Source organism: Emys orbicularis, chromosome 1 (genome assembly GCF_028017835.1).
Source record: "Emys orbicularis isolate rEmyOrb1 chromosome 1, rEmyOrb1.hap1, whole genome shotgun sequence".
Taxonomy (NCBI): domain Eukaryota; kingdom Metazoa; phylum Chordata; order Testudines; family Emydidae; genus Emys; species Emys orbicularis.
The window spans coordinates 18,049,738-18,077,095 of NC_088683.1; the positions used below are offsets into that span (position 1 = coordinate 18,049,738).

General features: G+C 44.3%; 1 protein-coding gene across 1 annotated transcript; it reads left to right on the forward strand.

Annotated features, from left to right (window-relative positions):
- Positions 1-2,093: 2,093 nt before the first annotated feature.
- Positions 2,094-27,358, forward strand: MCM10 (minichromosome maintenance 10 replication initiation factor; the record flags this gene model as incomplete). The annotated part of the gene is made up of 18 exons (XM_065421777.1): positions 2,094-2,427; positions 3,498-3,602; positions 4,321-4,458; positions 4,825-4,999; positions 6,579-6,744; positions 8,200-8,367; positions 9,383-9,499; positions 11,629-11,828; positions 12,900-13,000; positions 14,064-14,174; positions 14,261-14,378; positions 14,838-15,057; positions 15,878-16,019; positions 19,865-19,983; positions 23,813-23,926; positions 24,807-24,952; positions 25,421-25,463; positions 27,275-27,358. Coding segments are annotated over 18 exons (2,601 nt in total), but the record flags the coding sequence as incomplete, so codon positions are not given.

The window sequence follows — 27,358 nt, forward strand, 5'->3', positions numbered from 1 at the left end:
CCCCGCCTGCTCCACGTGCCTACTCAGCTGCGTGCAGCCTGCCTGTTTGCTGCAGCCTGGCAGGTACAGGGAGAAGCAATGGCTCTCCCCTAAGTTGGCTCCCCTTTTGGGGGGACACTGGCTCCCAGAGGCACTCACCCCTCTGCACAGCTCAGCTGTGCTGCTCCCCTGTGTGAGCTCCCTCTGCCTGCTCGTGCCTACTCAGCTGTTCGCTTCTCCCCTGTTGGTTGGAGGGCCAGACAAATGGAAGCCCCGGGCCGGATCCGGCCTGCGGGCCGTACTTTGGAGACCCCTGTTCTGATACAATAAGAAACCAATGTGTGCCTAGTTTATGGACTAAGAAATCATATGTAGATGCAAAGTAGAGGAGATAAGCTCCCCATGCTAAGGGAGGCTGTGTTGTCTAATGGTTAAGTCGTGAGCTTGGCTTCTCATCCCTGCTCTGCCATTAATTTGCTATGTGGTGGTATAGAAATGTAAATTATTTCAGTTTGAAGCTTTGAGAGGATTATTATCATCTGTATGTAGGGGCTTGGTGAAATAATGAAGTGGCCGAGACAGCGACCATTGCTGTTTTAAATAGTTAAACACATTAAGAAATCTGTGATAATTTGTGTCCCTAGTTTATGCATTGAATCCTTGTTTTATTTGTCATGCAAGTTAACAATATTGTTGCTTTTCTCTCCCTAACAGGTGAGATTCTTCCTTTGGGGACTCTGCTGAAGCAGTCCTGTTGAAATCATGGATGGTGAGATCTGCAGTTTTCCTTCCCCCAGCCTTTCCTTTTACACTAGGGCCAATAAATGAGTGTAGTTAGTGAGTTAATGAGTTCAGAGAACATGGCTCTAAACTGCATTTAACTAGTGTAAAATTAAATCACAGTAATTGTTTATTAGCAGAGGCTTTTGAGGTCCAGAGACTAAGGATATGTCTACCCTTGCACTTTTGTCGTTAAAACTTTTTTCGGTCAGGGGTGTGGAAAAAACACACCCCTGGCTGACAAAAGTTTCACCAACAAGTGTCCACACCAGCACTATGTTGGCGGGAGACACTCTCCCACCAACATAACAACTGCCACTCTCTTCCACCAGCATAGAGCGGCTACACAGGAGACCTTACAGCTGTAAGGTCTGTAGTGTAGACTTATCCTAAATCCCCTACCAGTCTATACAAAATGCCTCCGTCAAAATCCTCTTCAATTGAGCTGCTTTGGCACATCTTCAGCATCAAAGGCTAAATCACGCAATTGTTCTTTCCTCTGAATTTCATCTCCCCTCAGTCTGTTTCGTTCCTCTCTCTCTACTCACGTTTCTTTATTGCCTGGTCCCTTCTGGCCCTGCACATATTTCCTTGGTGTTTGATTCCCTTCTTCCCCAGACATGCTGCCCAGCTGCTTGGTCCCCATGCTCTCCTGAATATGCTCCCCTTCTCCTTTGATCCCATTGATATTTCCCGCTGATGACTGGCAGTTCCACCCCCACTATTGGCTCTGATCCCTTTGGACAGCTCCTGTTTCTACTTTTTCAGACCTCCAGACTCTTCTTTGTAATGAGGCTGCCAACAAGGAAATGCTAGCAAAGTGCGGCCTGCCAGCTTTCTGTGGGCCATTGATGGACCACAGTTTGGAAGCCTGTGCAATAAACCAAAAATTAATCTAGAACCAAAATAATATAGAGCATACCTAACAAGCTGTAGAAATCTCCTGTCATTCCCTGTGTTTCTGCTTGCAGCTCCAATCTACCTTTCTTGATCAACATAGCTGACAATTTCTGCTCCTTGCTTTGTTGTTTCCCATGTAATTTTTTTTATACATAGCGAATTTTAAAGAAATAGTGTCTCAGACACATTGTTTTACGTTAGACGAAGAGATTGGAAGCTATTCTGTATTCCATTGTTGTCTTCCTTTTTCCAACAGCAGTTTCACTTGGGACTAACTTATGGTTTTATAAAAAAAATCAGGGCTCTGATTACATCTAATTAGCGATCGACTTTTCTTTGTAATTAGATCTGATTGCAATATCTTGGGCACATATTACATTGCAGTTTTCCTTTAATTGGGCTGTTGTGACTCTTGGTTTGATTGGTTTGTTCCAGGTGATGATGACTTGGAGCTGTTGGCCTCCCTGTTAGAAGAGAATGAGGCAGCTGAGGACGGGAATACTCCTGAAGAGACCACAGCTCACTCAGATGAGGCTGGAGAACCAGATGAGTATGATGAGCTCTTTGACGCAGAGGATGATGCATCCTACACCGAAGAGGTTGATGCTGAGGAGAGTGAAGCCAGTGAGCAGAAGGAAAATGCATCTGTGTTGTTTGGAGATGTGGATGACCTCACAGAAGAGGAGGAAGAGGAAGAAACTGTACAGGAAATACCCTGTTCTCCAGCTCTCAATCAGGAGAAGGAGAAAAACAATCAAGATTTGCAAGGTTTGCTAAACAGCAATTTTTGTCTGATTTGTCATGCCCTTTGAGTTCATGACCTTCAAATATATATCGTCTCTTTACAAGCTGTGGTGATCACTAGAGAGCTGATTGGGGCATACCAGAGGGCTCATGGGATTGGTTAGGGATCCCTTCTCAAGGTCTCCAGTTCAACTCCAGCCCTGTTGGGAAGTGGTTGAAAGCTCTCATGAAGACTGTTGAGTGGCCTGGGTTAAGTAAGCATATTGGGTTTAGTCCAGTTTTAAATGTCCACATGGCAAAATTTACCATCCCAAATGCCACCTTTGTCAACAGAGAGACCAAGGACTGAATGAGCCATGGAGACTGAACTACCCGCTCACCCCTAGAGGTGGTTCTGGTTAGGGTTGAGGTACATTAGCACACCAATACAGGGAAGCTTATGTGACAACTTGTACCAGTTCTATGGATAAAGAGTTCTTCGCCCTCTAAGGCTGTCACTCTGGCACCGTTCACCAGTACAAAAAAAATCATCACACACTTAAACTTCAACAACAGGCGGTTCATCAGAACTGCTTCTTGTGTGTTTATTGATCTTTGGGGCTGAATCTGATTGGGTTGGTTAAAGTCTTAACATAAAAATCAGCATCAGAGTAACTTAAAGGGGTAGTATCAATGCTATTGTGACTATGCTAAGTTGAGCCATGCGAACACAGACAGGTTACCAATTGCTGGTGTACGATCCAGTGCTGGTACTTTTGGGGCTGGTACTCAGTACTCTCACTTCATCGTTTGTATTGAGAGGAAATATTAATGCACATGGCATAGCATCACCTAAGTAGTGTTGATTGTATGAAGAAATACCTTTGTTAAAGAAAAATTCAGCTCAAGGCGGGCTGTTGGGAAAGTCTGTTCTCCCTGTGAGTCTTACAGAACTTGAGCTTTCTTTTTGTCATGGCTTCAATCTTTTTTCTCTCTTCCCTTAGAATCACTTCTAAATTCCCATGATTTAGTAAAGCCAATACACTTCCAATAATCTTGTAAATCTTAATCCGTGTTGGTTTCCTGCTATCTTCATTATTTTTTTTCTCTCCTAGATGAACTGAGGAAATTGCAAGAGCAGATGAAGAAGTTACAGGAGCAGTTACAAATGACTGCAATTGGGCAGCCATCCAGCTCAGGCCCTCAGAAAAAAACCCTTGGTAACTAGGTTAATTAAACACATTTCTCCTGTCTCTGCATCCAAACTTGTATTTATAGTCAAGTCTTGCAGACAACTAGGTGTCTAGGCAACTAGGCAAAAGGTGTCAACTAGTAGAAGGGGGACAGCCCGGTTGAGAGAACACAGGCCTGGATTCTATTCCTTGCTGCTACAAATTTCTTGTTCACCTTGGGCAAGTTGCTAAATCACTGACCCTCAGTTTCCCCATCTGTAAAATGGGGATGATGCTCTGGAGGGTGTTGTACGACTCACGTGCATAAAACTCTTTGAGGTCCTCTGATGGAAGGCGCTACATTGGAGCCCATTGTTGGTAGGCAGTGGTACATTTCACACAACATACACATCAGATTGCTTTGTGGTGTTACTGTGAGTGATATAGCTGTGTGGTGAATGTGGTAGGGATAAAAGGGAAAAGGGTCATATTTGGGGCTAGCAATGTGTGTGACCAGAGCTCCAGCTTAATACAGCTCAATGGTTCATATGTACCTGCTGTTTTGAGTCACTGGAGGATGAGTGGCTGGTTTCTACCCAGCTGTTACATTTCAAATGCAGGCTTCAGGAGTTGGCAGCTATATGGAAAGGTTTCCACATTGATTCCTGTATTTAATTTATACAAGGATGTGTTTAGTTTGGAGCAGTTATTAGAGTTTGTGTCCAGCCAATGAGGTCTCATTAATATTCTTTGTTTTGTTGACCAGGTAAATCACCCTGTATTCCCTTCAAGGAAAGGAAAACTCCGAAACTCCAGGAGTCACCATGTTTCTCTGCTCAGCTCAACAGTCCTGCTTTATCGATAACCAAACTGGGAGCCCAGAAACCAAAACGTTCACCATCAGGTATAGTTCTTAGTAACTAGGTTCTGGTGCAGTTAAGCTGCCTTAGCGCTATGCTGCTGTCTGGTAAATATTAGTTTGGGCTCTCGTCTGAGAATATGAAAGTTACACTGTAGATCTGAGGCACTGGCTTAGTCTCTTAAAGGAAAGTGAACAGGAGCTAGTCCTTGAGATTTCACTACAGGGAACAATCCTGTACTGAGGAGGCAGGGCCGACTAACTGAATAAGTTTTTTCCATCACTAATGTGGGTAATATGGTCTAGATTGCTGTCCCTTGTTAAGTTTAAGTTGCTGTATTTTATAACTGAGAATATAGTTTTTCATTCTTTATGCAAATTTTCCTTCTTTTCCCCCCCTGTTATTTACAGAGCATAAGAGTCCTCCTCCAAGGCCAATATCAAGTTCATCATTTCAACCTCTCAGATCTACTCCTGGGAACAGGCCCAAAATGGCCACCAGACACCGGACTCCCCAAATGCAAGGGAGTTCCAGTGTGACTGATCAGCCAGTCTCTGTGGAAACTTTCTCTGGGCTCAGATTAAGGTCAGTGACCCAAAGCTGTTCTGGGTGTCAAGGGAACATTTTTAAATAACGGGAGAGATGTGATCCTTCTAATGGACTGTCCCAAAAGTGCTTCTTACGTCAAATACATTGTGAATGCGGATCTCGGGCTGTCAGATCAGGGTGAAATTTTTAGTTGGCTGTATTTTATAAATAGCTTTCTCATCCCAGAATGAATATTCTCTGATCAGGGTGGAATGTTAATAATCTAGCAGCAGTACTGGTTGGTAGTTCAGTAATTAGACAGCAACATCTCTGCTGGCTTATTTACCATTTTTTGTCCTCTTCTACAGATGCTAACCATGCTGTTCTCACCTAGAGTCAATTTTTAACAATGTAGCAGTCATTTTATTAGACAGTGTGCTTAGAACTGCTTCTATCACAATATGTTCAGAGCTGGTGAGGAGGCAAGGGAGACATGATGGAGCCTGCTCCAATCAAAATGAATGGGTGTCTTACTATGAACTTCAGTGTGAGCAGGAGGGGGCCCTCAGGAGCTGACCCCCATTCCCAATACTTGTTGTGATCACAAAAGGTCTCTTGCTACTTGAAATGGCTTTCCTCATTGGAAAGAGCGGTGAATTTCCAACACGCACTCATGCTTGGGCAGCAATATTGTTCAGTCCTTGCTGAAATGAATAGAATTAACCACAGATACAAGTTTAACTTGCTGTGTTGGTATTTGGACACAACTAAATACGTCAGCAGCCTTCAAATATTTGTATATGTTTAACACCAGTAACTGACAGGAATTGTTTGAGGTGATCTAAGGTTGTACAGCTTGGAGGAATGGGATGAAATCAGGTGCAGAACATACTTTTCATTGGTTTCAGAGTAGCAGCCGTGTTAGTCTGTATCCGCAAAAAGAACAGGAATACTTGTGGTACCTTAGAGACTAACAAATTTATTTGAGCAAAAGCTTTTGTGGGCTACAGCCCACTTCATCGGATGCATAGACTGGAACATACAGCAAGGAGATATTTATACATACAGAGAACATGAAAAGGTGGAAGTAACCATACCAACTGTAAGAGGCCAATCAATTGAGATGAGCTATCAGCAGCAGGAGAAAAAAAACTTTTGAAGTGATAATCGAGATGACCCATAGAAGGTGTCATCTCGATTATCACTTCAAAAGTTTTTTTTCTCCTGCTGATGATAGCTCATCTCAATTGATTGGCCTCTTACAGTTGGTATGGCTACTTCTACCTTTTCATGTTCTCTGTATGTATAAATATCTCCTTGCTGTATGTTCCAGTCTATGCATCCGATGAAGTGGGCTGTAGCCCATGAAAGCTTATGCTCAAATACTTTTAATTGACTTCTATTAGACTGTGGAGTGATCTACCAGGGGGGATGCTGGGTTCTTTAAGAACAGAGCACTACATACTATACTCCCAAGAACCATCCTGCAATGATGGTGGTTGGGGATGGGCTAGACGGTCTAATAGGTCTCTTGCTGTAATTTCATGAATATAAAAGCTATTGTACATGTTTTTAGTCATCTCCCTGTATTGGTGCTAATGTTAGTGGTCTCTATATGCTCTATTTCTTAATGTAGAAAACCCCGTGTGTCATCAGTGGAAATAGACAGGAAAATGGCTGGACGGAAGCTGATCAGACTGTCTCAGCTGCAAGGCAAACTGGCTGGGGGGAATCTGGAGGAAACAGACTGGGTAACATTTGGAGTCATAATAAAGAAAATCACCCCTCAGAGCTCAAATAACGTAAGCAGTTTTGTTCTATTCTCAATTAAATGAGGGTATTTTCACTGACAGGTTAATTAGATTTTGCACATTTTGTCAGCCAACTCCACATTCTTGTTTTAATTAAAACAAGCTACTATATTAAATTTGAATATTCTAGGTAGTCTAGGTTAATTCAATGCTGCTAGCGTCAGCTCTCATATGAGAACCTGGATGTATGGCATAAAATTATCACCTACAGAATGCTGTATAAATCTGCTCATTCTGTTGTGGTATATGCATTCTGTAGGATTATTTCATCTTTATTATGACTTATATTGTTATGAATTGCTAAATTCACTAGCTTTGGCCCCCCAGAAGAGCAGCTACCTCTATGAAAGCAGAAGTCACAATATTAAATAGCACCAAAAAAAATAAAACAACCAAACTTCATTTTCATTCTTTATCCTCCAAATTCCAATCACTTGGTCCTGCAGTCCCAAAAGGTGAGTTGCTAGCTCATGAAATCACGAGATAGAAAAGATCTGTTAGGTCACTTAGTTGTTTCCCCTTCCAGTGAAGGATAGTTGCCTATTGTTAGGCTTGGCAGAATTCAGTTTTTATTATTTATAATTTTGACAGATATCAATGTTTATTTTTAAGCATTTTTTTTTCTATTTTTATCCATTTAAATTTTCACAGTTGCGGGAAATTATGGAGGGGACAAGCAATAACTATTTAATGACAGTAGATGTTGAGATTCAAAAAGTTAAAGGGTTATAACTGTTAAAAAAACAAATTGTCAACATCCCACGTCAAAATATACAAAGTACTTAGCCATAAATCAAACTCTAATAAGTTTTCAAACAAAATTTTTATTTCTTTGTATATTTGTAAATTTTGGTTATTATCATTGGAAATATTTTTGTTGGTTTGCTTGTAAGGTGAAATAGATGTTTGTTGACATTTACCGATTAAAATTCAATCCTTCCAAGCCTACCTATTTTACACGTACTAGGGCTTTGTTCAATCTTGTTCTAAAAGTGCCAAGTCATGGGGCTTCTACCAGTTCCCTTGTGATCATTCTACAGGCTAATATTTTGTCCAGCAGAAGTTTAATGGTTAGACACAGAGCTGAACACAAGGTCTGTGTTCTAGATCCAACTAGGTGGTCTTAGGCAAAACTGCCTCAATTTCATCATCCGTAAAATGGGGTTAACTCGTACTGTACAGGGTTATTATGGATTAAGGAGAGTCTGTGCGAAGTGGTGTATGGCTATTAAGTATTGGTAACAGGAGCAAGAACAGCGGTCACAATTACATGTTTTACAATTACCTTTGTAAGTAAATAATGTTGCCACAGTGTTCCCTGGCCTCTGCCAAGTATAGAGAACAAAGGCAAAATAGTAACGAGTTTCGTGCAGATGGCTGTAAGCCTGGGCAATATCAGTGGTTTTCTTATTAAGATCTTAAAGGGAAAACCAATGTCTGTTCCAGGGCAAAACTTTCAGTATCTGGCGGCTGAACGACCTGCGTGATCTGAACAGCTGTGTCTCGTTGTTTTTGTTTGGTGATGTCCACAAAGAACACTGGAAGACAGACCAAGGCATGGTCATCGGGCTGCTCAATGCTAATCCCATGAAACCTAAAGAAGGCTCGGATGAGGTAACAGGGTTTTTTTTTTCCTCTTGGACTCGTAATTTTATTTGGGCTGTCGCTGGGAAATGTTTCAAAACACTTTGCCCAACCGATGATGGAATTCACAGTGCCCTCAGAAGGAAAAGTGCTTGGAAATTCATATTCCACCCTGCAATGCAGTCTATAAAATACCTCCAGCCTTACCACAGCTCCTTGTCTTGTTTCCCTGGAACCCTGAGCATATAAAGCTGGAATTTCCTTTTCCTCACTTGACAATAAATAGATTATATGTCGAGAGGGTCTCTCGTTTTTCCCCTTTCTTTCCTTTCCTTTTTCCCAATCTGAGCAGAAGGCTAGGAGTTTTTACCCCCCTTTTCCATTAGGGCCACTGTTTTTCAGTAATTCTCCCTGTACATGATTTATGGGCATATAGTGGTGTTTGACCCCTTGTCACGATGACTGCCAATCAGCTTCTGAGGAAGGCCAACACCCCTCCTGGTACAGGCGCACAGTGGGTTAGCCTGAACCCTCAGTGTACAGTGGGTTAGCCTGGTATAAATCTTTCAATTAAAGTGAACTGTAAAAGGTGCTAACTTCCAGTACTGACATCTGAAGCCCTCTGTCTATCCACAGAATGCATACAGCATAGTCTGTCACAATGCAGCCTAGTCATACCAATATAGCTAAGCTCTGTTCCAAGGGTGACCATGTTCAGGGCTGAGCAGGTATTTGGTCTCCATGCCTGTTCAGTCTTTGGCTTCTCTGTGGAGGCTGCCAGCAGCCGGGCCACTTGATGGTGGCTTTTGTCGTGCAAACACACATTCTCTAGAAATTAGGACTGAGACCATCTACTGGCTCATAATCCATCAATTTGCTGTCCTGTGGTAAATTGCATTTGGTCACTACCAACCTAGACCGGAGCTGAACCAATGACCTGGAGATCAAAGGCTCTGTTTCATTGCCATCCTTTGACCCATCGAGCCCCTCTCCAGAAGTCTGTTTATTGAGCCTTGGGTTTACTCTTTGTGCTGTTTCTTTTTAGATGTGTTTGTCTGTTGATCATCCCCAGAAGATCTTACTTTTGGGTGAAGCTCTGGACCTGGGAACCTGCAAAGCTAGGAAGAAGAGTGGTGACCCATGTACACAGATTGTTAACCTGGTATGTATCTGTTAGTCTCTAGGCTGTTATTGTTGTGGGTCACTGATGAAGGAAAATCTGGCTGGTGCCTTTGAGCCAGTGCTCTGATTCTGTGCATTATTATTGGATCGTAACTTATAACTAATGTGTGTGTGTGTGTCATTAGTGGTGTCAATGGGCCTGCGGGTGCTCTGCAGGTGGCTTGCCTCCGTTTCCCCAACTTTCAGGGCTCTCTCAATCAAATTGCTAAAACTCTTCTCAAGTCCAGAAACGCACCTCCCTCGGGCAAGATTTATTAACAGAATATTCAAAATAAAATTTCTCAAATCCCCATCAAATCTTGACTCCTCATCTTCCTGCTTGGGGTCTCCCAGGCCTTCTCCGCCTCTAGCCTTTTCCCTGAAAACTCAGGGTTCCCTGCTGGAGTCTACTTACTCCCTGCAGCCATTCCCTGCTGTCTCAGGCCTCTGCTGAAGTATCTTATGCCCAAAGACTCTGCAGGCTCTCTCTCCGTGAGCATCCCCCCTTCTCAGCAGCTTCCTGCTGCTCTTTATAGGTGAATCATAGAATGGTAGGATGAGAAGGGCGCTCAAGAGGTCATCTAGTCCAGTCCCCTGCACTCATGGCAGAACTAAGTATTATCTAGACCATCCCTGACAGGTGTTTGTCTCACCTGCTCTTAACCCAGCTGGTTCTACTAACTAAACCCCACACCTCATCTTAGGTGTGGCAGTCAGGGCTAATGGTATGAGACTGGCCGGCTCCAGGCCTTTAGGGGCAGGCCACCCCATTAAAAGTGGTAAGGTCAAGAAGGAGGAAATGAAATCTTAATCTAATCTAAATATCCTTTGGCCATCATATGCTATGTTAAGATGTGAGCTTTGACATCTCTGCAAGGGACCCTATGAGAGTACATCCCCTCTGATAATCTTTGGGTTCAGTTCTACCCAGATATATACACAAGCAAATGCATCTTGAAAACTGTTCCCATGTGACTAAGACTCAGTACATGCTCACAGCTCTGATGTCAAGACCACGTATCAAGAGTATAGTGTTGTGAAGAAGGGAGGGTGTGGGGAATATTCTAGTTTCCACTGGCGTCTGAGTTGGTGGTAGTTCATCCAGGCTGAGAGATCAGACAGATGTGGGGATGATAAGAGAGAGGAATCGTCCCAATAAGAGCAGAGCCAAGCACCCACAGGTAGGTGTAGAAGGAAGAGTACAGACTCAGTACAGAACCTTGAAGGATACCAGCAGAATGGGGGAGGATTGGAAATGGGGTAGAAGCATTTGGAGATGGAGGAGGACAGCAATTGTATAAGACGTTTGCAACAACATTGGAACGTTCTTACACATCAGCACATGGAGACATGGGTGTGCAGTATCCTAAACCGCAACTGCATCAATAAACATCTAGTGCCAGCAATAATGAGCCAAGGGGAGGACATTTCCTGGCAGCTAAACTGGCTGGAGGAGGTGACTGGTTGTTGGCTAACAGGCACAATGTGCCTGATCTGGAGGTTATTGCTACTAGAAACCCTGTACATAGAACCATATAGAGAATGACGTTATTTCGGTTTTGATGGAAAGTTAATGAACACCATGGGTGGAGGGTGCTGTTCACAGTATTGATCCCTCCCTACAGACAGACTAGGACAGTCGCTGATTTTAATATCTGTTCTCTCCTGGATTTATATTGAAACATGTCTGTAAACTTTTTTAAATGGCTGTAGGAAACATCTCATTTTTAGTGTTGCTTTTCTTCCATGTCTGTGCTTGTAAAGAAGCCATGTAACTTTGAAGGTCATAAGCCATGGCCACATACATACTGATGACCCAGGTGTCTGTGAGGTCAAACCTTGGACCTGCAGACTTTGAGAATGAGCTATTCTAACAGGGAATATGTAAGACATTAGTGTGTGGGATCTTGTCTCCCTTTAGTGAGTGGTCCCTGCACTATAACAGCTGTCAACTCACAGTGGTAGAGGCCTGTGTGTGTTAGTCACATTCAGTACTTGCTGGTGACTCATGATGTCTGTACAAGCACAGCTTAGTTACAAAAATATATTGTTGTTTTTCTCAGGGGAAATGTTATCTATCAATCTCCAGTTAGTCTTCAATAACAGAGCTGCCTTATTTCTTTCCTTCAGAATGACTGTGAATATTGCCAGTACCACGTACAATCCCAGTACAAGAGGCTCAGCTCAAAGCGGGCAGATTTACAGTCTAGCTTCTCCAGTGGCCGTGCTCCAAAAAGGATAGCTCGCAAAAATCCCAGCTTGAAGGAGAGGCTCTGTCAGGATGGGTTTTACTATGGAGGTGTTTCTTCGGCAGCCTATGCAGCCTCAGTGTAAGAGAAACTGCTTAATTTCCTTGCAGCCCTTGGCTCTTTGACAGAATTCCCTTCCTAACTACGTATAAGTGTGTCCTGAAGTTATCTTTAAAGAGACCAGCATTCCTTTGGGTTAACTAAATTAACCAAACAGGAATCAAACTGCTCTGAGCCACACCACATTTGGCAGGGAGCCTGCCTGGCCACCCAAGGTAAGCAGAGTCAGTGCTTGGATGGAAAACATCTTCCTATCCTTGAGGTGGTGTTGGTGAGTCGGTATGTGATGTTCTTACATCAGAAACCTTACCACAACAATACCGCACTGTGAGGCTGGGGGTGCTGTGCTGCTCTCTTTCAAAGGAGGGGTAAAACTTAAGTCCTGAGCACTTAGGGTCATTAAAGATCCCTGGGCATTTTTAACCACTGTGTCCTGGCTAAATGTTATCTTGGGTAATTACATTCTGATGACATATCCCTGTATCTTGTGGTTTTTTTTCACTTCCTAACCTAAATGATATGATGTTGCTGTGTGTTATTAAATAGCTACTGCCTCGCACCTGGGAGTGGTGGACAAAGTGAACTATATGTATCTGGTTGCTACTTCACATGGGTTCTGAGACTTAATTGGACCCTTTCCAAATCCCAGTGAAGTCAGCAGTGGAAAGGCTCCCATTGACTTGAGTGGAAGCTGGATCATGCCCAATACTTGCAAATCACGTTTAGGATTCTCCTAACAATGCTACCTGATTACCTCATTAAATGACATGTGTGGCTGTATGTAGCAATCTCTCCTGTCTTTTTCTGGAGCTAATATTAGCCAGGTTTCATCAAGGTCTCTGTGTCTCCGGAATACTCAGAAATGTATATCTAAATCTAGGCAGAAATGGGAAACCCAAGTCTTTGAGATACAAAAGATTACAGTAGCACAATGTCCCTACTTGTGAGGGAAGCACCTGCTCAGAATGAATGATGGGTAATTGGAGCATTTGGGGAGTTGCTGAGCTGATACTCAAACTCCAGTACTGCTCCTCAGCCTTTACTTCATGTCTTGGAGCAGCACTCACTTTTTGTGGGGTTTTGTCTCTGTAGTGCAGCAGCTGCAGCCCCTAAGAAGAAGATACAAACCACTCTCACGAATCTGGTCGTAAAAGGAGCCGATGCAATTGTACAGGAAACTAGAGAGAAAATAGGTAACTTTCTTTTTCCCCATCACATGCTTGCCGCCTGCTATGTGACATGTCTGTGGAGCCCATGATGTGTGAGCTAGTTTAGAGCCTCTGGGAAATTCTGTAGTTACAAAGATGCCCAGTCTGAATTCACTTCCCCAAATGATCGAAACTCCTCCCCCTGGTATCACAGCTGCAGGGAAAAAGGTGCCCAGAGATTGTCCAGTTCTCTTCAGAGTATGTTTTGTACCTCCCTTTTATTATACAACCTCCCGCATGCACATAACTCTGGGATAGAAAATTACTGGCCAAAGTCTGGAACTTGCACCATCGAGTCCTTGGCCAGCATGAAAAAGTTACTGCTTGACTGTGGTAGTTCTAAGATCTCCAGTTGTGAATCACTGGGCTGAAAACAAATGATTTAAACCATTGGAAATAGGGTGTTCATGATTTCTGGGGACATTGAGTATGCCCCGAAGAGAGGCATTCTGGGGCGGTCCCAGCACAGTCCTGGGAGGTGGGGACCTCCGAGTTCTAATCCTGGCTCTGACACACTTCTTCCATGACATTGAGCAAGTCGCTTAACCTCTCTGCCTCCGTTTCCCTTTCTGTAAATAGGATTGCCCTTGTTGGGCCGCCCAGGGGAGAGAGGAAGGCTGGTCTAGTGATTAGGACACTAGTGTGGGACTTGGGAGATTTGGTTCAATTGCCTGCTCCGGTTGGTGTCTTTCTGTGTGATGCTGGACAAGTCACTTAGTATCCCTCTGCTTCAATTCCCCCTTTGTAAAACAGGGATAATAGCACGTCCCTACCTCCCAGGGGCATTGTGAGGATAAATACATTAAAGATAGTGAAGTGCTCAGATACTAGAGTAATGGGCCCATCTAAGTACCAAAAATAAACAGGTGAGATTTTGGGAAGCTAGTTTGTGACCTCTGTTAAGATGAGAGTAATATGTGAGCACTGAATATTATGTTTCATAGCAATTCTTTTGTTAGAAATGTCTGATGCATTAAATGTGAGTGCTGAAGCCAGACCTTTCCCTTCCTGGTTCTGAGTCTGTTGGGTTTTTTGTGCGCTGCTCCAGGTATGGCGAAGAGACCCATGCCGTGTACTGATGAGTTCAAAGAATTGTTGGCAATGCCAACCTTTGGAGCACGAAACCTCTGCAAACACTTGGCCAAAGCAGATGCAGCAGGTATGTCCAGGTACTCCCGTAACACTCCCCTTTGCAGAGCCTTGGCTCATTCCTTGCAAGTCTCAGTGTCTGTATATTTATTTCAGATGTTCGAGGGAAGCAAGGATCTGCTTTCCAGTCTATCTCCGCTTCAGCACTGATCAAACAACAGAAGCAGCAAATGCTGGAGGCCAGAAAAAAGCGATCAGAAGATATACAGCGGCGGTAAAACTCTCTCCAGCATGTTTTACAGGCAGACTGTCCTGTAGGGTGGGAGGGTTTAAAGTTTTATAAAACCTAATATAACTAGGAATATCATGAGGCTTATTTCAATGAACAGCCAAACGCCCCAGCATTGTGCCTGAGAACCAGAAAGGATAAAGCAGGGAGAGTGTTAGAGCAGGAGGCTGGGAACTATGATTCCTGGGATCTGCCTACTCTGTGACTGACTTACCTACCTCACAGGGTTGCGCTGAGCCTTAACGTTTGCAAAGTGGTTTGATCTCTGATTAAAAGGAAACTGACCGGCCTAACTGCGCTATGCAACTATAGCAATACAGGCAAGGCCTCTTTCATTGAACAATGGCTTACAACATGTCTTCTAAAGTCAATTGTACTATTTCGAGCTTTTTTGATTTGCCAGGGTGACCTATGACTATACTTCAGTGTTTTTTCCTCTTTTAGGTTTCTTCAGAATACAACAAAAACCAATAGCCCAGCTTTACCATCCTCCTCAGGGCTCCGCTCTCCAACCCCAGGGGCTGAATTTCCCAAAGCTGCAAAAATGTCAACCCCTCAAGCACCCAGACTGGGTATAGGCTTCACTGAGGGCGATGACGTCCTCTTCTTTGATGATTCTCCACCTCCAAGACCAAAATTGAATGGTTTAGCAGAAGCTAAAAAGGTAACAATCCCTTTGATTGGTTGGACTTTGAGCTCCTGACATGGGTCATGCTGCAACATGCAGCCTTGACTTCCGAGATCAACCTGTTAAGCTCTGTTGTGCCCCACTGTAAGCTTCTAATTCCTATTAACTGTTAGTGTCCAAGACACGTGCTACTAGTATGTCTTTTTGTAAATATTCAAAGTGGTAGGATATCTGCTAAAGAAAATCTCTATTAGCCAGGAAGGGTAAGGAATGGTGTCCCTAGCCTCTGTTTGTCAGAGGGTGGAGATGGACGGCAGGAGAGAGATCACTTGATCATTACCTGTTAGGTTCACTCCCTCTGGGGCACCTGGCATTGGCCACTGTTGGTAGACCGGATACTGGGCTAGATGGACCTTTGGTCTGACCCAGTACGGCCATTCTTATGTTCTTATCTGCAAGTTTCTTTTAGTGCCCAGTTATTAGAGTGATTTATACAGAAATCTCCAATGATGTTTCCTTGCTGCTTTGAAAATGCAATTTTCTTTTTTCTAGCTCCTCTCTATCTTGTGCAGCATCTTTGTTTGGATCTCAGACATGTAACTCCGTAACATGCCAATGAGAATTATCAGCCTCATTTTACAGATTGGGAAACTGAGTCAGAGGTTGGGAGATTTGGCAAAGGCTCCACTACTAGGAAATGGCAGAGTTGGGATTAGAATTTGGTTGGGATGCCCATGCTCAGTCTAGAACACCTTATTGCCTCTTCCAGTTGACATTTTCCCATCTGCCTTGGAATTAGGAATGTGTGACCTTGGATACGTGTGTTCAACGTTAACATTTAGTTCCCATTTTCTAGTTGGCTGCTATAAACAAACTGCGAGCAAAAGGCCAAATCCTCAATAAAACCAACCCAAACAGTGTTAAACGGAAACGATCTGATCTTGCCGATGTTCTGGAGATCACGGAGAGAGTTGAGAAAAACATCCCCTCATCACAAGGTATGAAAGCACAGAACTGACTTTAAAAAGTGAGTGCGTTGTACACACTACCCTCCAAGTATCACCAGGTGCCTTATGACTAACTATGTTAAGCTCAGGAGTACTTGTGGCACCTTAGAGACTAACAAATTTATTAGAGCATAAGCTTTCGTGGGCTACAGCCCACTTCTTCGGATGCATATAGAGTGAAACATATATTGAGGAGATATATATACACACATACAGAGAGCATGAACAGGTGGGAGTTGTCTTACCAACTCTGAGAGGCCAATTAAGTAAGAGAAAAAAACTTTTGAAGTGATAATCAAGATAGCTCAGTACAGACAGTTTGATAAGAAGTGTGAGAATACTTACAAGGGGAGATAGATTCAATGTTTGTAATGGCTCAGCCATTCCCAGTCCTTATTCAATCCTGAGTTGATTGTGTCTAGTTTGCATATCAATTCCAGCTCAGCAGTCTCTCGTTGGAGTCTGTTTTTGAAGTTTTTCTGTTGTAAGATAGCCACCCGCAGGTCTGTCATTGAATGGCCTGACAGGTTAAAGTGTTCTCCCACTGGTTTTTGAGTATTATGATTCCTGATGTCAGATTTGTGTCCATTAATTCTTTTGCGTAGAGACTGTCCGGTTTGGCCAATGTACATGGCAGAGGGGCATTGCTGGCACATGATGGCATATATCACATTGGTAGATGTGCAGGTGAACGAGCCCCTGATGGTATGGCTGATGTGATTAGGCCCTATGATGCTGTCACTTGAATAGATATGTGGACAGAGTTGGCATCGGGCTTTGTTACAAGGATAGGTTCCTGGGTCAGTGTTTTTGTTCAGTGATGTGTGGTTGCTGGTGAGTATTTGTTTTAGGTTGGGGGGTTGTCTGTAAGCGAGGACAGGTCTGTCTCCCAAGATCTGTGAGAGTAAAGGATCATTTTTCAGGATAGGTTGTAGATCTCTGATGATGCGCTGGAGAGGTTTTAGTTGGGGGCTGAAGGTGACAGCTAGTGGTGTTCTGTTATTTTCTTTGTTGGGCCTGTCTTGTAGGAGGTGACTTCTGGGTACTCGTCTGGCTCTGTCAATCTATCTATCTCCCCTTGTAAGTATTCTCACACTTCTTATCAAACTGTCTGTACTGAGCTATCTTGATTATCACTTCAAAAGTTTTTTTCTCTTACTTAATTGGCCTCTCAGAGTTGGTAAGACAACTCCCACCTGTTCATGCTCTCTGTATGTGTGTATATATATCTCCTCAATATATGTTTCACTCTATATGCATCCGAAGAAGTGGGCTGTAGCCCACGAAAGCTTATGCTCTAATAAATTTGTTAGTCTCTAAGGTGCCACAAGTACTCCTGTTCTTTTTGCGGATACAGACTAACACGGCTGCTACTCTGAAACCTATGTTAAGCTCAGCAGCTGCTGATGAATTACTTTTGTAACTAAAATCATACACTGGGTCAAAGAGATTTGGAACTAAAATAGGTTTTAAACCTGATTTTAAAAGGCCTAATTCCATGATGGGTATCCTGCTGCTATGGAGACAGACCCTGAAAGCTCTAGGCTTCAATAGCTCCAGCCTCGTATATTCATCGTCTATGGCTCCCATCACCATAGTACCTTAGCATCTCCCAAACATTCATGAATTTATCCTCCCAGCACCCTCCCGAGGGAGGGAAGTCTGACTCAGTTTCACAGATAGGGAACTGAGACTAAAGGACTTGCCCAATATCATGCAATCTAAATAATAATAAAGCAGCAAATAACTGGGCTTCTGTATAAAAGCAGTGCTCTTTTCTTCTGAGTTCGGTTTGCTCATTTTGCATTATGTGGAACAGTAGCTCAGTGATTTCCCTTTTTATCTAATAGTGGAAATTCCACTCGGAGTGGACTATTAAAATAGATATCAATATTATCTTTCCAATTGTCCTGTTGCATTATAAAATGTATCTGAAATGGTATTGGATCACTACCTTTAAATACTCAGCATTCTGTTAGATTTAATCTGTCAGAGATCGTGCCCAGAATTTAAAAAAAAAAATTAAAAATAGGATGAGTGTTATTGGATTTTCTGCTGTTGGAAGGAATAGAAACACAAAATTTGTAATTCTGGTTTTAAATCTTTAACCTAGTCATGATCTCTAGTTGTGATTTTTTTTTTTTTTAAATGTGTATTAAGTTACTAAGTGCTCCTGGATCATATATGATGCAAGAGCTGAGAGCACTGTAGAAACATCAACATATTTATTCATGAACATATCAAGGATCAAGGATCAAGGGGGGAGGGGTAGCTCAGTGGTTTGAGCATTGGCCTGCTAAACCCAGGGTTGTGAGTTCAATCCTTGAGGGGGCCACTTAGGGGTCTGGGGCAAAATCAGTACTTGGTCCTGCTAGTGAAGGCAGGGGGCTGGACTTGATGACCTTTCAGGGACCCTTCCAGTTCTATGAGATACTTTTTATATGGAGATATACCTATGTTGCAATCGTTGGCTGGAAGGTGTTCTAGCAGAGCAAAGTGTTGTATAATGCCTCACAGTCGTCCTGTGAGATAAATATTCTCCCTGTTTCCCTGAAGTGCACACTGCTCCATTTGTCACAATGGAGTGTTAACTCTGAAATCAAGAGATGACAATTTAGGCTGGGAATTCCAATTGTGCCCAACTGACGTAGGAGCAGGAGTCCCACGGACTCTGAGAGGCTTCTTTTCCTAAATCTCCTAATCCCATCCTAAAATGTCATCCTTAGTTTTCAGAGTTAACAATCCATCATGATGAATGGGGTATGCATAAGTCTCTTTGAAAGGCAAAGGGAATTGTGCTCCTAAGTCAGTTAGGCATGATTGAAAATCTCACTTGTAAATGTCACTACTGCTGACTACTTTGCTGTTGATCATTTTATCAGAAATACCTCCTGCTGCTTTACTTACCCCACAGCACTTCCCCTGGCTTCTTCAGTATCATCTTCAGCTTGTTCCCCACTTTCCCCAAACAACTTCCCCAATGCTGCTGGCTGTCAGCAGTGCAGCATATTGCAAACGTGGGCTTATCATAAACTGACTATCCCAATAGGTAACAGGCGCTCTGATATCCTGATTGACCTTCATAGTTAATTGGTTACAAGCCTCTTCATTTTAATGAGGCTGCTGCAGAATTTCTAGTCTGCTGCACCAATGTTCTGCAGAATCCAGGGATAATACTGCAGAATTTAGGTCCAGCTTGGTACAGAATACACTGGGCTTTGATCCTACTCGGGCAAGGAATCCGGCTCTCTGTGAGCTGAGGGGTGAAAACATTATCTACTACCTGCTGTTCTAGGCCTGTTTTCCTCCCATTGCCTCAAGGTTTTATAGTATTTGTAATTGTACGCAAATTGCATACTTGGCTAAATCTCATCAAGGAAAGTGATTTAGTGGCTACAGCGTGAGAGTGATTCCTAGCTTTTCCTTCCAGCTCTGCTACTGACTTGCTGTGTGAATTCTGGTAAGTCACTTAACCTCTGGTTGAGTTTTCCCATCTGTATGATGGGAATAATACCAATCTCATAAAAGTGTTGTGAAGCTTAACTGTTTGTAAAGTGTTTTGAGATCTGCAGAAGAGGAAGCTGACATTGTTAGTAGCATTTTATTTTCTCTTGTGACCGGATTGGAATTTGGCCTAAGATCTGTAGCTACTGCACTAATTACACATCCTATTCTCATTCATTTCTCCTTTACAAAATATTATTTCATACAACTTGAGACATCGCTTCGAGTTCTTGTTGTTTGTAAAGTACAAAAGGATGGTTATGCTTAGAAAGCAGAGCATGATTTTAAACTCACCCAGTGGCACAAACAGCAAACCTGTCTTGTTTCTCTAGCTGTAGATGAACTAGAACCTGCCCAAAAGAAACGTCGAGAACAGCTGGCATATCTGGAGTCTGAAGAGTTCCAGAAAATCCTGAATGCCAAGTCCAAGCACGTGGGCGTCCTTAAGGAGGTAAGTGCTTTGTACTTATACTTGCAATGAGAGTTAAAGTTCAGGATCATTACAAATAATTAGACACTCTAACGTCCAAACCTAGGTGAGGGGTACATGAGCTTTTACAAAATATACATTGAATAGAAATGTTTCCACAATTTAAAAAAATTCCAGTGAAATCCGTTTGTTTGAATTTCCACATTCCCTTGTAGACACTGCAGCATTGTGTGAATATTACTCCTGGGGGAATTCTGCGCCACTGCACAATGCAGAATGTGGCTGGGTTCTGGGGGCAAAGGGGTGTGAGTGTCTGGGCTGGAGGATATGCCCTGCGACTGGGCTCTGGGGGGTAGGGGATGAGGGTGTCTGGGAGGGTGCCCGCAGCTTGGCTCTGGGGGAAGATGGAGTGTGGGTGTCTGGGTTGGGGGGGGCACAGCTGAGTTCTGGGAGGAGGTGGGTGCGAGTCTCTGAGCTGGGAAGGCTGCGGCTGGGCTCTGGGGAAGGAGGGGTGCAAGTGTCTGGGCTCGGGGTGGGGGTTGCAGCTGGGTTCTGGGGGGAGGGGGTGCAAGTGTCTGGGCTCTGGGGGCTGCCCCACGGCTGTGCTCTGGGGAGGGGGGAGGGGGTATAGGTGTCTGGGCTCTGGGGGCTGCCCCGTGGCTGCGCTTTGGGAGGTAGGGGATGCAGGTGTCTGGGCTGGGGGGGGGGGTACCCCGCAGCTGGGCTCTGGTGGAGGGTGTGTGGGTGTCTGGTCCCTCGGCTGGGCTCTGGAGGGGAGGGGGCAGAGAAACAGGAACTAGGTTGTCATAGGAGTTTCTTTAACTCTCTACTCCTAGGGGAATGATGTTTTGTGTCTGACATAGTTGCTGACAGGTATTTTGAAATAAATTACCAAAATAATTGAAACTGGTGTGATTATATTGTGTTATTTTGACAAATAAAATATGCAGAATTTTAAAATATTGTGTGCAGAATTTTTAATATTATGGTGCAGTATTCCCCCAGGAGTATAATATATGAAAGCTAGGAGGTGAAACGGACTAGTCTAGCATCATTGTTCAAGCTGCATGAGGTGCAAAAAGCCAATGAAAACACAGCTATTAAATATCTAAATTATACGGTCAGGTTTAATATTAGATGGGGTGATAACACCAAGACTTTAGATTTTTAACTTGACAGTGTCCCTTTAAGACACCAGTTGCAAAGGTGAGTGTAATAAGTGAGATGCTCACATTGGTTATAATTCTTAGCCTAGTTATAGCTTTATTATTATTATTCATGGGAGGAGCTCAGAATGCTTTACACAGCCCTATTCTGATTTAAAATCAGCGTATTTGCACAATAGAATATTTTTAATCTTTATATTTATTTTGTAAAATTGACATCTTCTGTTCTAAAGACCAGTTTAGTCTCAGTGTGAACCTACAAGTCCTGAGTTTTTTAATTTATTGTTAAAGGCTAGTAACTGCTCTGGCACCTAATAAAAGCTTTTTGAATAAGAATTCTCATTTCCCTTTGTTGTCCCTAGCACAATCCTGCAAGTGTTCCTGAGATGCTGAATGTTCAGTGCCCCCATATAGCATATACACTTAGACACACCCTGAAATGCAGCTTTGCTTTGAGGAGTGACTAAAACCAGCGCATTATTATGCAAGACAGAGCAGTTGAGGCACCCACTGGAGCAAAGCATCGTGAATCTGCTCCAGGATGCTGGCCTAGGCGTTGTGGGACAGGTGCAATGCCCCTGTGCCCTGCAGCGCCGGCAGGGAGCGTTGTAAGTGGCCAGGGCCGGCTCCAGGGTTTTTGCTGCTCCAAGCGGCGGGGGGGGGGGAAAAAAGCTGCAATCGGTGGCACTTCGGCGGCAGGTCCTTCCCTCCGAGAGGGACCGAGGGACCCGCCTCCGAAGAGCCGAGTGCCGCCCCTTCCCCTTGGCTGCCCCAAGCACCTGCTTGCTGCGCTGGTGCCTGGAGCCGGCCCTGTAAGTGGCAGTGTGCGTGAAGCAGAATGGCTAGTGTGACCACCATGCAGTATTGCAGTTTGCACTGGCTCAATCCCAGCAGTGCCGGTTGCAGTTGTGTGATTCTCTGGTGTGGCAGACAAGGCTTTGGAGAGCCCAGGCTGACTTCGCATAGCTCCAAATTCTGCTCTGCTACTGGTGTAAATCTGGAATATCGCCACTGAACTTTGGGTCTCCACTGCGGGTGTGTCTCCACTGCGGCTGGAGCTGTAACGTCCATCTCAGGTAGACATTCCCCCGCAAGCTTTGATCGAGTTAGCATGCTAAAAATAGCAGGGTAACTGTGGCGGGATGGGCTTGCCACCCCGCATACAGTCCTGTCTGAGACCCTAGGTGTGTACACGAGCAGCTGGCCCATGCCACGGTGGCTGCACCGCTATGTTTATAGTGCTGACTTGATCAAAGCTAGTGCAGGAGTGTCTGCCTACGCTGGAAATTACACCTCGAGCAGCAACGTAGATTTACCCGGAGAGGAGGATTTGACCCACTCCCTGTCATTTTACTGCTAAACTGATCAAATTTGATCTGAAGTCAGAGCCAGAGACTTGAAACACCAAAGCCAGACTAGTTCTTGGTACGAGGGCATTTACACCTTGTCAGCCTCGGTCCCTGTTTCCCTTTACTCACTCTTCTGCAGTTAGCTGCCATCTAGCACCCTGTCTGTCCCCACCTGCCTGACATGCACTCTGTACTAACAGAACATCAGCTTGTGGCCCTCCTCCTCTTCCTCCAGTCTGGCTCGCTCCCCACCCACGCTCCATCCATGTGGCCTCCATCTCTCCCTTTCTATAAACCATAGGGGGATTGAGGTTTCTCTGGAATCTAGTTCTCCCCCATGCTCAACTGAGAGTGCCAGTTGTCAGCACCAGGAGCCCCAGTCATGGGATAGGACCCCATTGTGCTAGATGCTGGACAAACAGAACAACAACAAGACAGTCCTTGTCCCAAAGAGCTTATAATCTAAGCAGTTGTTTTATAGCAGGCCAGCTATTGCAAATATTCATATCTATGGAGTCACTTTGCTCTCCAGAAAATGGACACATGTCTATTTCATTCCACTTCTGTGTTGTAACCATGGCTGCGGGCAGAGGGGTTGCAGAGCCCAAGCCTTTGTGGGCAGTGGTACAGGCGATCCAGTAGATGGCGCTCTTTCCTCTGAGTCAGTAGCATAGAATCATAGAAGATTAGGGTTGGAAGAGACCTCAGGAGGTCATCTAGTCCAACCCCCTGTTCAAAACAGGACCAACCCCAACTAAATCATCCCAGCCAGGGCTTTGTCAAGCTGGGCCTTAAAAACCTCTAAGAATGGAGATTCCACCACCTCCCTAGGTAGTACTACTGTAACAACTCCCCAGGATGCTGTGAGGGGCACTGTGTGGCTTGAGATGTGTAAACCAAAGATACTAATCAGTAAAGATCTCACGGCACTCTTCGTAAGAGTCTGAATGCTGACTATGGCGGCCTGGGCAAATCCCAGTTCAGGTATTCCTGCATGCTTCCCTGCACTTTACACTTCAGTACAGAAGTGAGTACTGTACCCAAGTTGTGTGTTCTCTCAGATGCTGTTTAAGAGCTCTACCTGGGAGATGGCTGCATTTCAGCAGTGGGTGAAGTGCAGCGTGTGCATTCTATACTGTACTTTTTCAAACAAGGAGCGCACACGAAATGGATTATTCGGAGCTTCTGAACATTCATCTGTCTTTCAGAGATTTCAGTCTCTCCGGGGCAGTATGTAGCTGTCCTGGCCAACCCACTAGGTGTGGAACTGCTTGCACTGTTTCTAGGTGTGCTGTTTGCATATCCGACGACGGTGCCTCTCTTGTGCTCTGGCAGGCTGAGGCTGAGCTGCAGGAACGCTACTTTGAACCTCTGGTGAAAAAAGAACAACTGGAAGAGAAGATGAAGAACATTAAAGAAGTGAAGTGTCGCGTTGTGACGTGCAAAACGGTGAGTGACCCTGGAGCAGGAAGGGGCGTGGAGCATGCAGACTGATTTGAACTGGATTTGAGTGAGGCGTTTAGCTGCTACCTCTGCTGAAGCCTGGATTGGTGATTAGCAAGACAACTACTTGATCCTTAGGAACGTTCTCGATTATACCAGCTGGAGCGGTGAGTGATATTGAGGGAGTTAGAGCTTTGGTGAAATAGCACAGACTTTGGTATTGCATTTGAGATTTCCAGACGCAAAGTGAAGTGCCCCTTTGTGTGCCAATGGGTTCCCGGCACATAAGTCACTCTGGGGAAGATCTGCTTCCCAGCAACTGATTACCAGGTTGTTTCACTTAGATCAGACTTGATAGTCTCCCATAATTCTGGCCAGTCTGAAACTTTGTACTGGACTCTGGAGTATTCTAGGACTGGGTGAAGAATGAGCTCAGGTGCCTTGGAACATAGCAAAAGGCATCCTAACGACTAGATTCTTTAATCTGCATGTCAGTGGCTCCATTTGAAAGGCAGAGGTGGTGTTTTACCATCATTTAAAATGCCATGAGGCAGGGGGAAGTTTCTTCTTGCCTGAATAGTTTGAACCGCTGACATACTTTCTCTCCTATCTGTCTATAGCTACACAGCAGGCTATCTGTACTCTGCACTTTGCAGGGAATTGGGCCAAACATGACAAAAGGTGGTAGTGAAGAAGAGAGAGGGGCAGAATGGGAAGGGTTTGGAGGCAGTGATCTTATCAAGTGGGCCATTCTCTCTGGGCATGCAAGAACAGGAGGTGGGGGGGCATCCTGCTGATCCTGAATGAACACTGTTCTCCTTGGACAGCAGAATAACACTTCTTTCACTTATAGTGTCTCTGCTTCTCTCTCTCTCTCTCCTTGCAGTGTAAATACACCTATTTCAAGCTCCTAGAGACGTGTGTGAAGGAGAATCATGAATACCACTGGCATGATGGTGTCAAGCGATTCTTCAAGTGTCCCTGTGGAAACAGAGCCTTATCTCTTGACAGGCTACCGAAAAAGCCCTGCAGGTAGTAGGGGCTCCCTGCAATATGTTGGCAGGTTCAGTTGCACCAACCAATAATCTGAGGACACTTTTTCCCAGTAACATTCGCATGTGCTAATGCCCAGAACTGTCACCCCCTGCTGATAAGCATTTATGGGAGGGATTTGGGTTAGCTAGAGATCCTCTGTACAGGGCACCAAACTAATCCCAAATCTACACTACAAACTTATATCAGTATAACTACATCGCTCAGGGGTGTGAAAAGTCTACAACTCTGAGCAATGCAGTTATCCCCACCCAACCTCCCGGTGTAGACAGCACTATTGTGGGCGGGACAGCTTCTCTCACCGACACAGCTACCGCCTCTCGTGGAGGTGGATTAACTATGCTGACGGGAGACTCTCCTGTCGGTGTAGTAGCGTTTTCATTAAACGGCGACAGCTGCACCGTTGTACATGAAGACAAGCCCTAACACTCCATCTTCCTCTTTCAGCGCCTGTGGCCTCTTCAAATGGGAACGCGATGGAATGCTCAAGGTAAGCCTGGGCCAAAGCTTTCTGTTGCACTGTGGGAACTGGGCTGCTTTTGTTAGTGGGTTTTCCCAAGCTTTGCTTTGGCACTAATATGAGCTGTCTGAGAAGGGGACAGCTTCTCTATTTAAAAAATAGCCAGGGCCCAAACCACCACACGCTATGGTAAGATGTAAAGTCTTCCACTCCTCCTGAAGTATCTGTAGTGGAATGATGTGGAGTCTGACTTGTCCATATGTTGAACGGTAAAAGGCCCGTGCCATCACTGTACGCCCCCTTATGGCCGGGGATGGTGCTGCAGATGTGCCCAGCATTACTTTCTCCGATTGGTGTCAGTAAATTCACGGGCGAGGGGAAGCCAAACACTAACAAAATGGAAGGAGCATTTGTAACAGCAGATCATACGGCCTCCCTCAGGATGCTGGCTCAGAGCTCCCAAACTGCAAGTCCACAAAGCAGTCTCTGAGCTTGGTCAGGCTGGTCTCCGGGACCCTGAGAGAGAGCACGACCCACCCCATTGCAGCCTACAATGCTTCTAGTCCTCTCGCCCCAGTTCAGCTTCCTTATCCTGTTTAAAGAGGCCAGCCCTAGGGAAAGCCCCCCTGATTACAGCCAGGCTGCTTTGGTTGTGAGCTCCTGCCTGTCCCTTAAAGGGGGTAGTACATTCCGCGTAGACATTCATGCAAATTTACGACGACTTTGTTTTTCCAAGATGTAACTTAAACCAGTGGTTTTCAACCTTTAGTTATTTGCGGACCCCTAACGGAGGTACAGGTCCCTTTGGAAATTCAACCTGTGGTCCACAGACTCCTACCATAGAAGTCTTAGACTGAAAACCGACTGAACAGAGTTCAGTTACAACTGTTGCATGTGCTCAGCACGGCATTTGACGTGTCAGAAAGGGCACTAAACTGTGGGCTTCTATGGTAACGACAACACTTTCAGGTTTTGACCTGTAGATGGGGTATTCACATACAGTACTTCGGATTGATCCGAAAAATGGCATGCCTTTTCTGGGATCTGAAACTTTATTTTCGTAGTCCCCTTTCATGGATCCCTCAGACAGAGTCTGCGGACCCCCAGGGATCCATGGACCATAGTTTGAAAACCACTGACTTAGACCGACAAAAGCCAGGGAATTCCAGGCTCAGAATTCCTGTCCTGGTCACTGACCGTTTAAAAATGATACTGTTGTAAACATAAAATCTGTTGCTGCCTTGCTTACAATTAACACTTTAGATTTTTAGATACGTAATTTTTTTCTGTTTTAACATTTCACTATGAATGCTGTTTTGGAAAAATGTAAGAAGGGAACAGTTCTGATAGTGAAAACAGACTGGTCAGTTTCACTTTTGTGTTTCACAGCCAGTTTCTAGTCCATTTCATTTTCCAAATTCATTTTTTCATCAATTAACATGGTGATGTTGTTTGGAATGAAAACGCCGGGAGAATGTTAACTAGATGGTTTCCCTTTAACTCGCACAGTTTTCGCTAGGCTTTGTAGTGTGCATGTGTAAAATCGTGGCATGGGACTACCAAACCTCCACTTTTATGCCTCAGTATTGTACGTTTCTGTATTTTTTGGCATCCTTAGTTTATTCTTTGCTTTTTGTTGTGTTGGTTCCTTATTTTAACTGGCATGGTGGGAGGTTGCATTTGCAAGATTGTCTGTAGGAACTCTTGAAACATTATGATTTTTATGATTTATGTAGCTACTTATTCAGATAATTTAGCCCTCCCAAGACTCTTTTGATGATGATACATTGCAGCTGGCTTAGCTTGGATTTAAATCTTCCTTTGTATGTTAATATTTCTAGGAGAAGAAAGGTCCGAAGATTGGTGGAGAAACGCTTTTACCAAGAGGGGAAGAGCAACCCAAATTTCTTAATAACCTTAAGTAA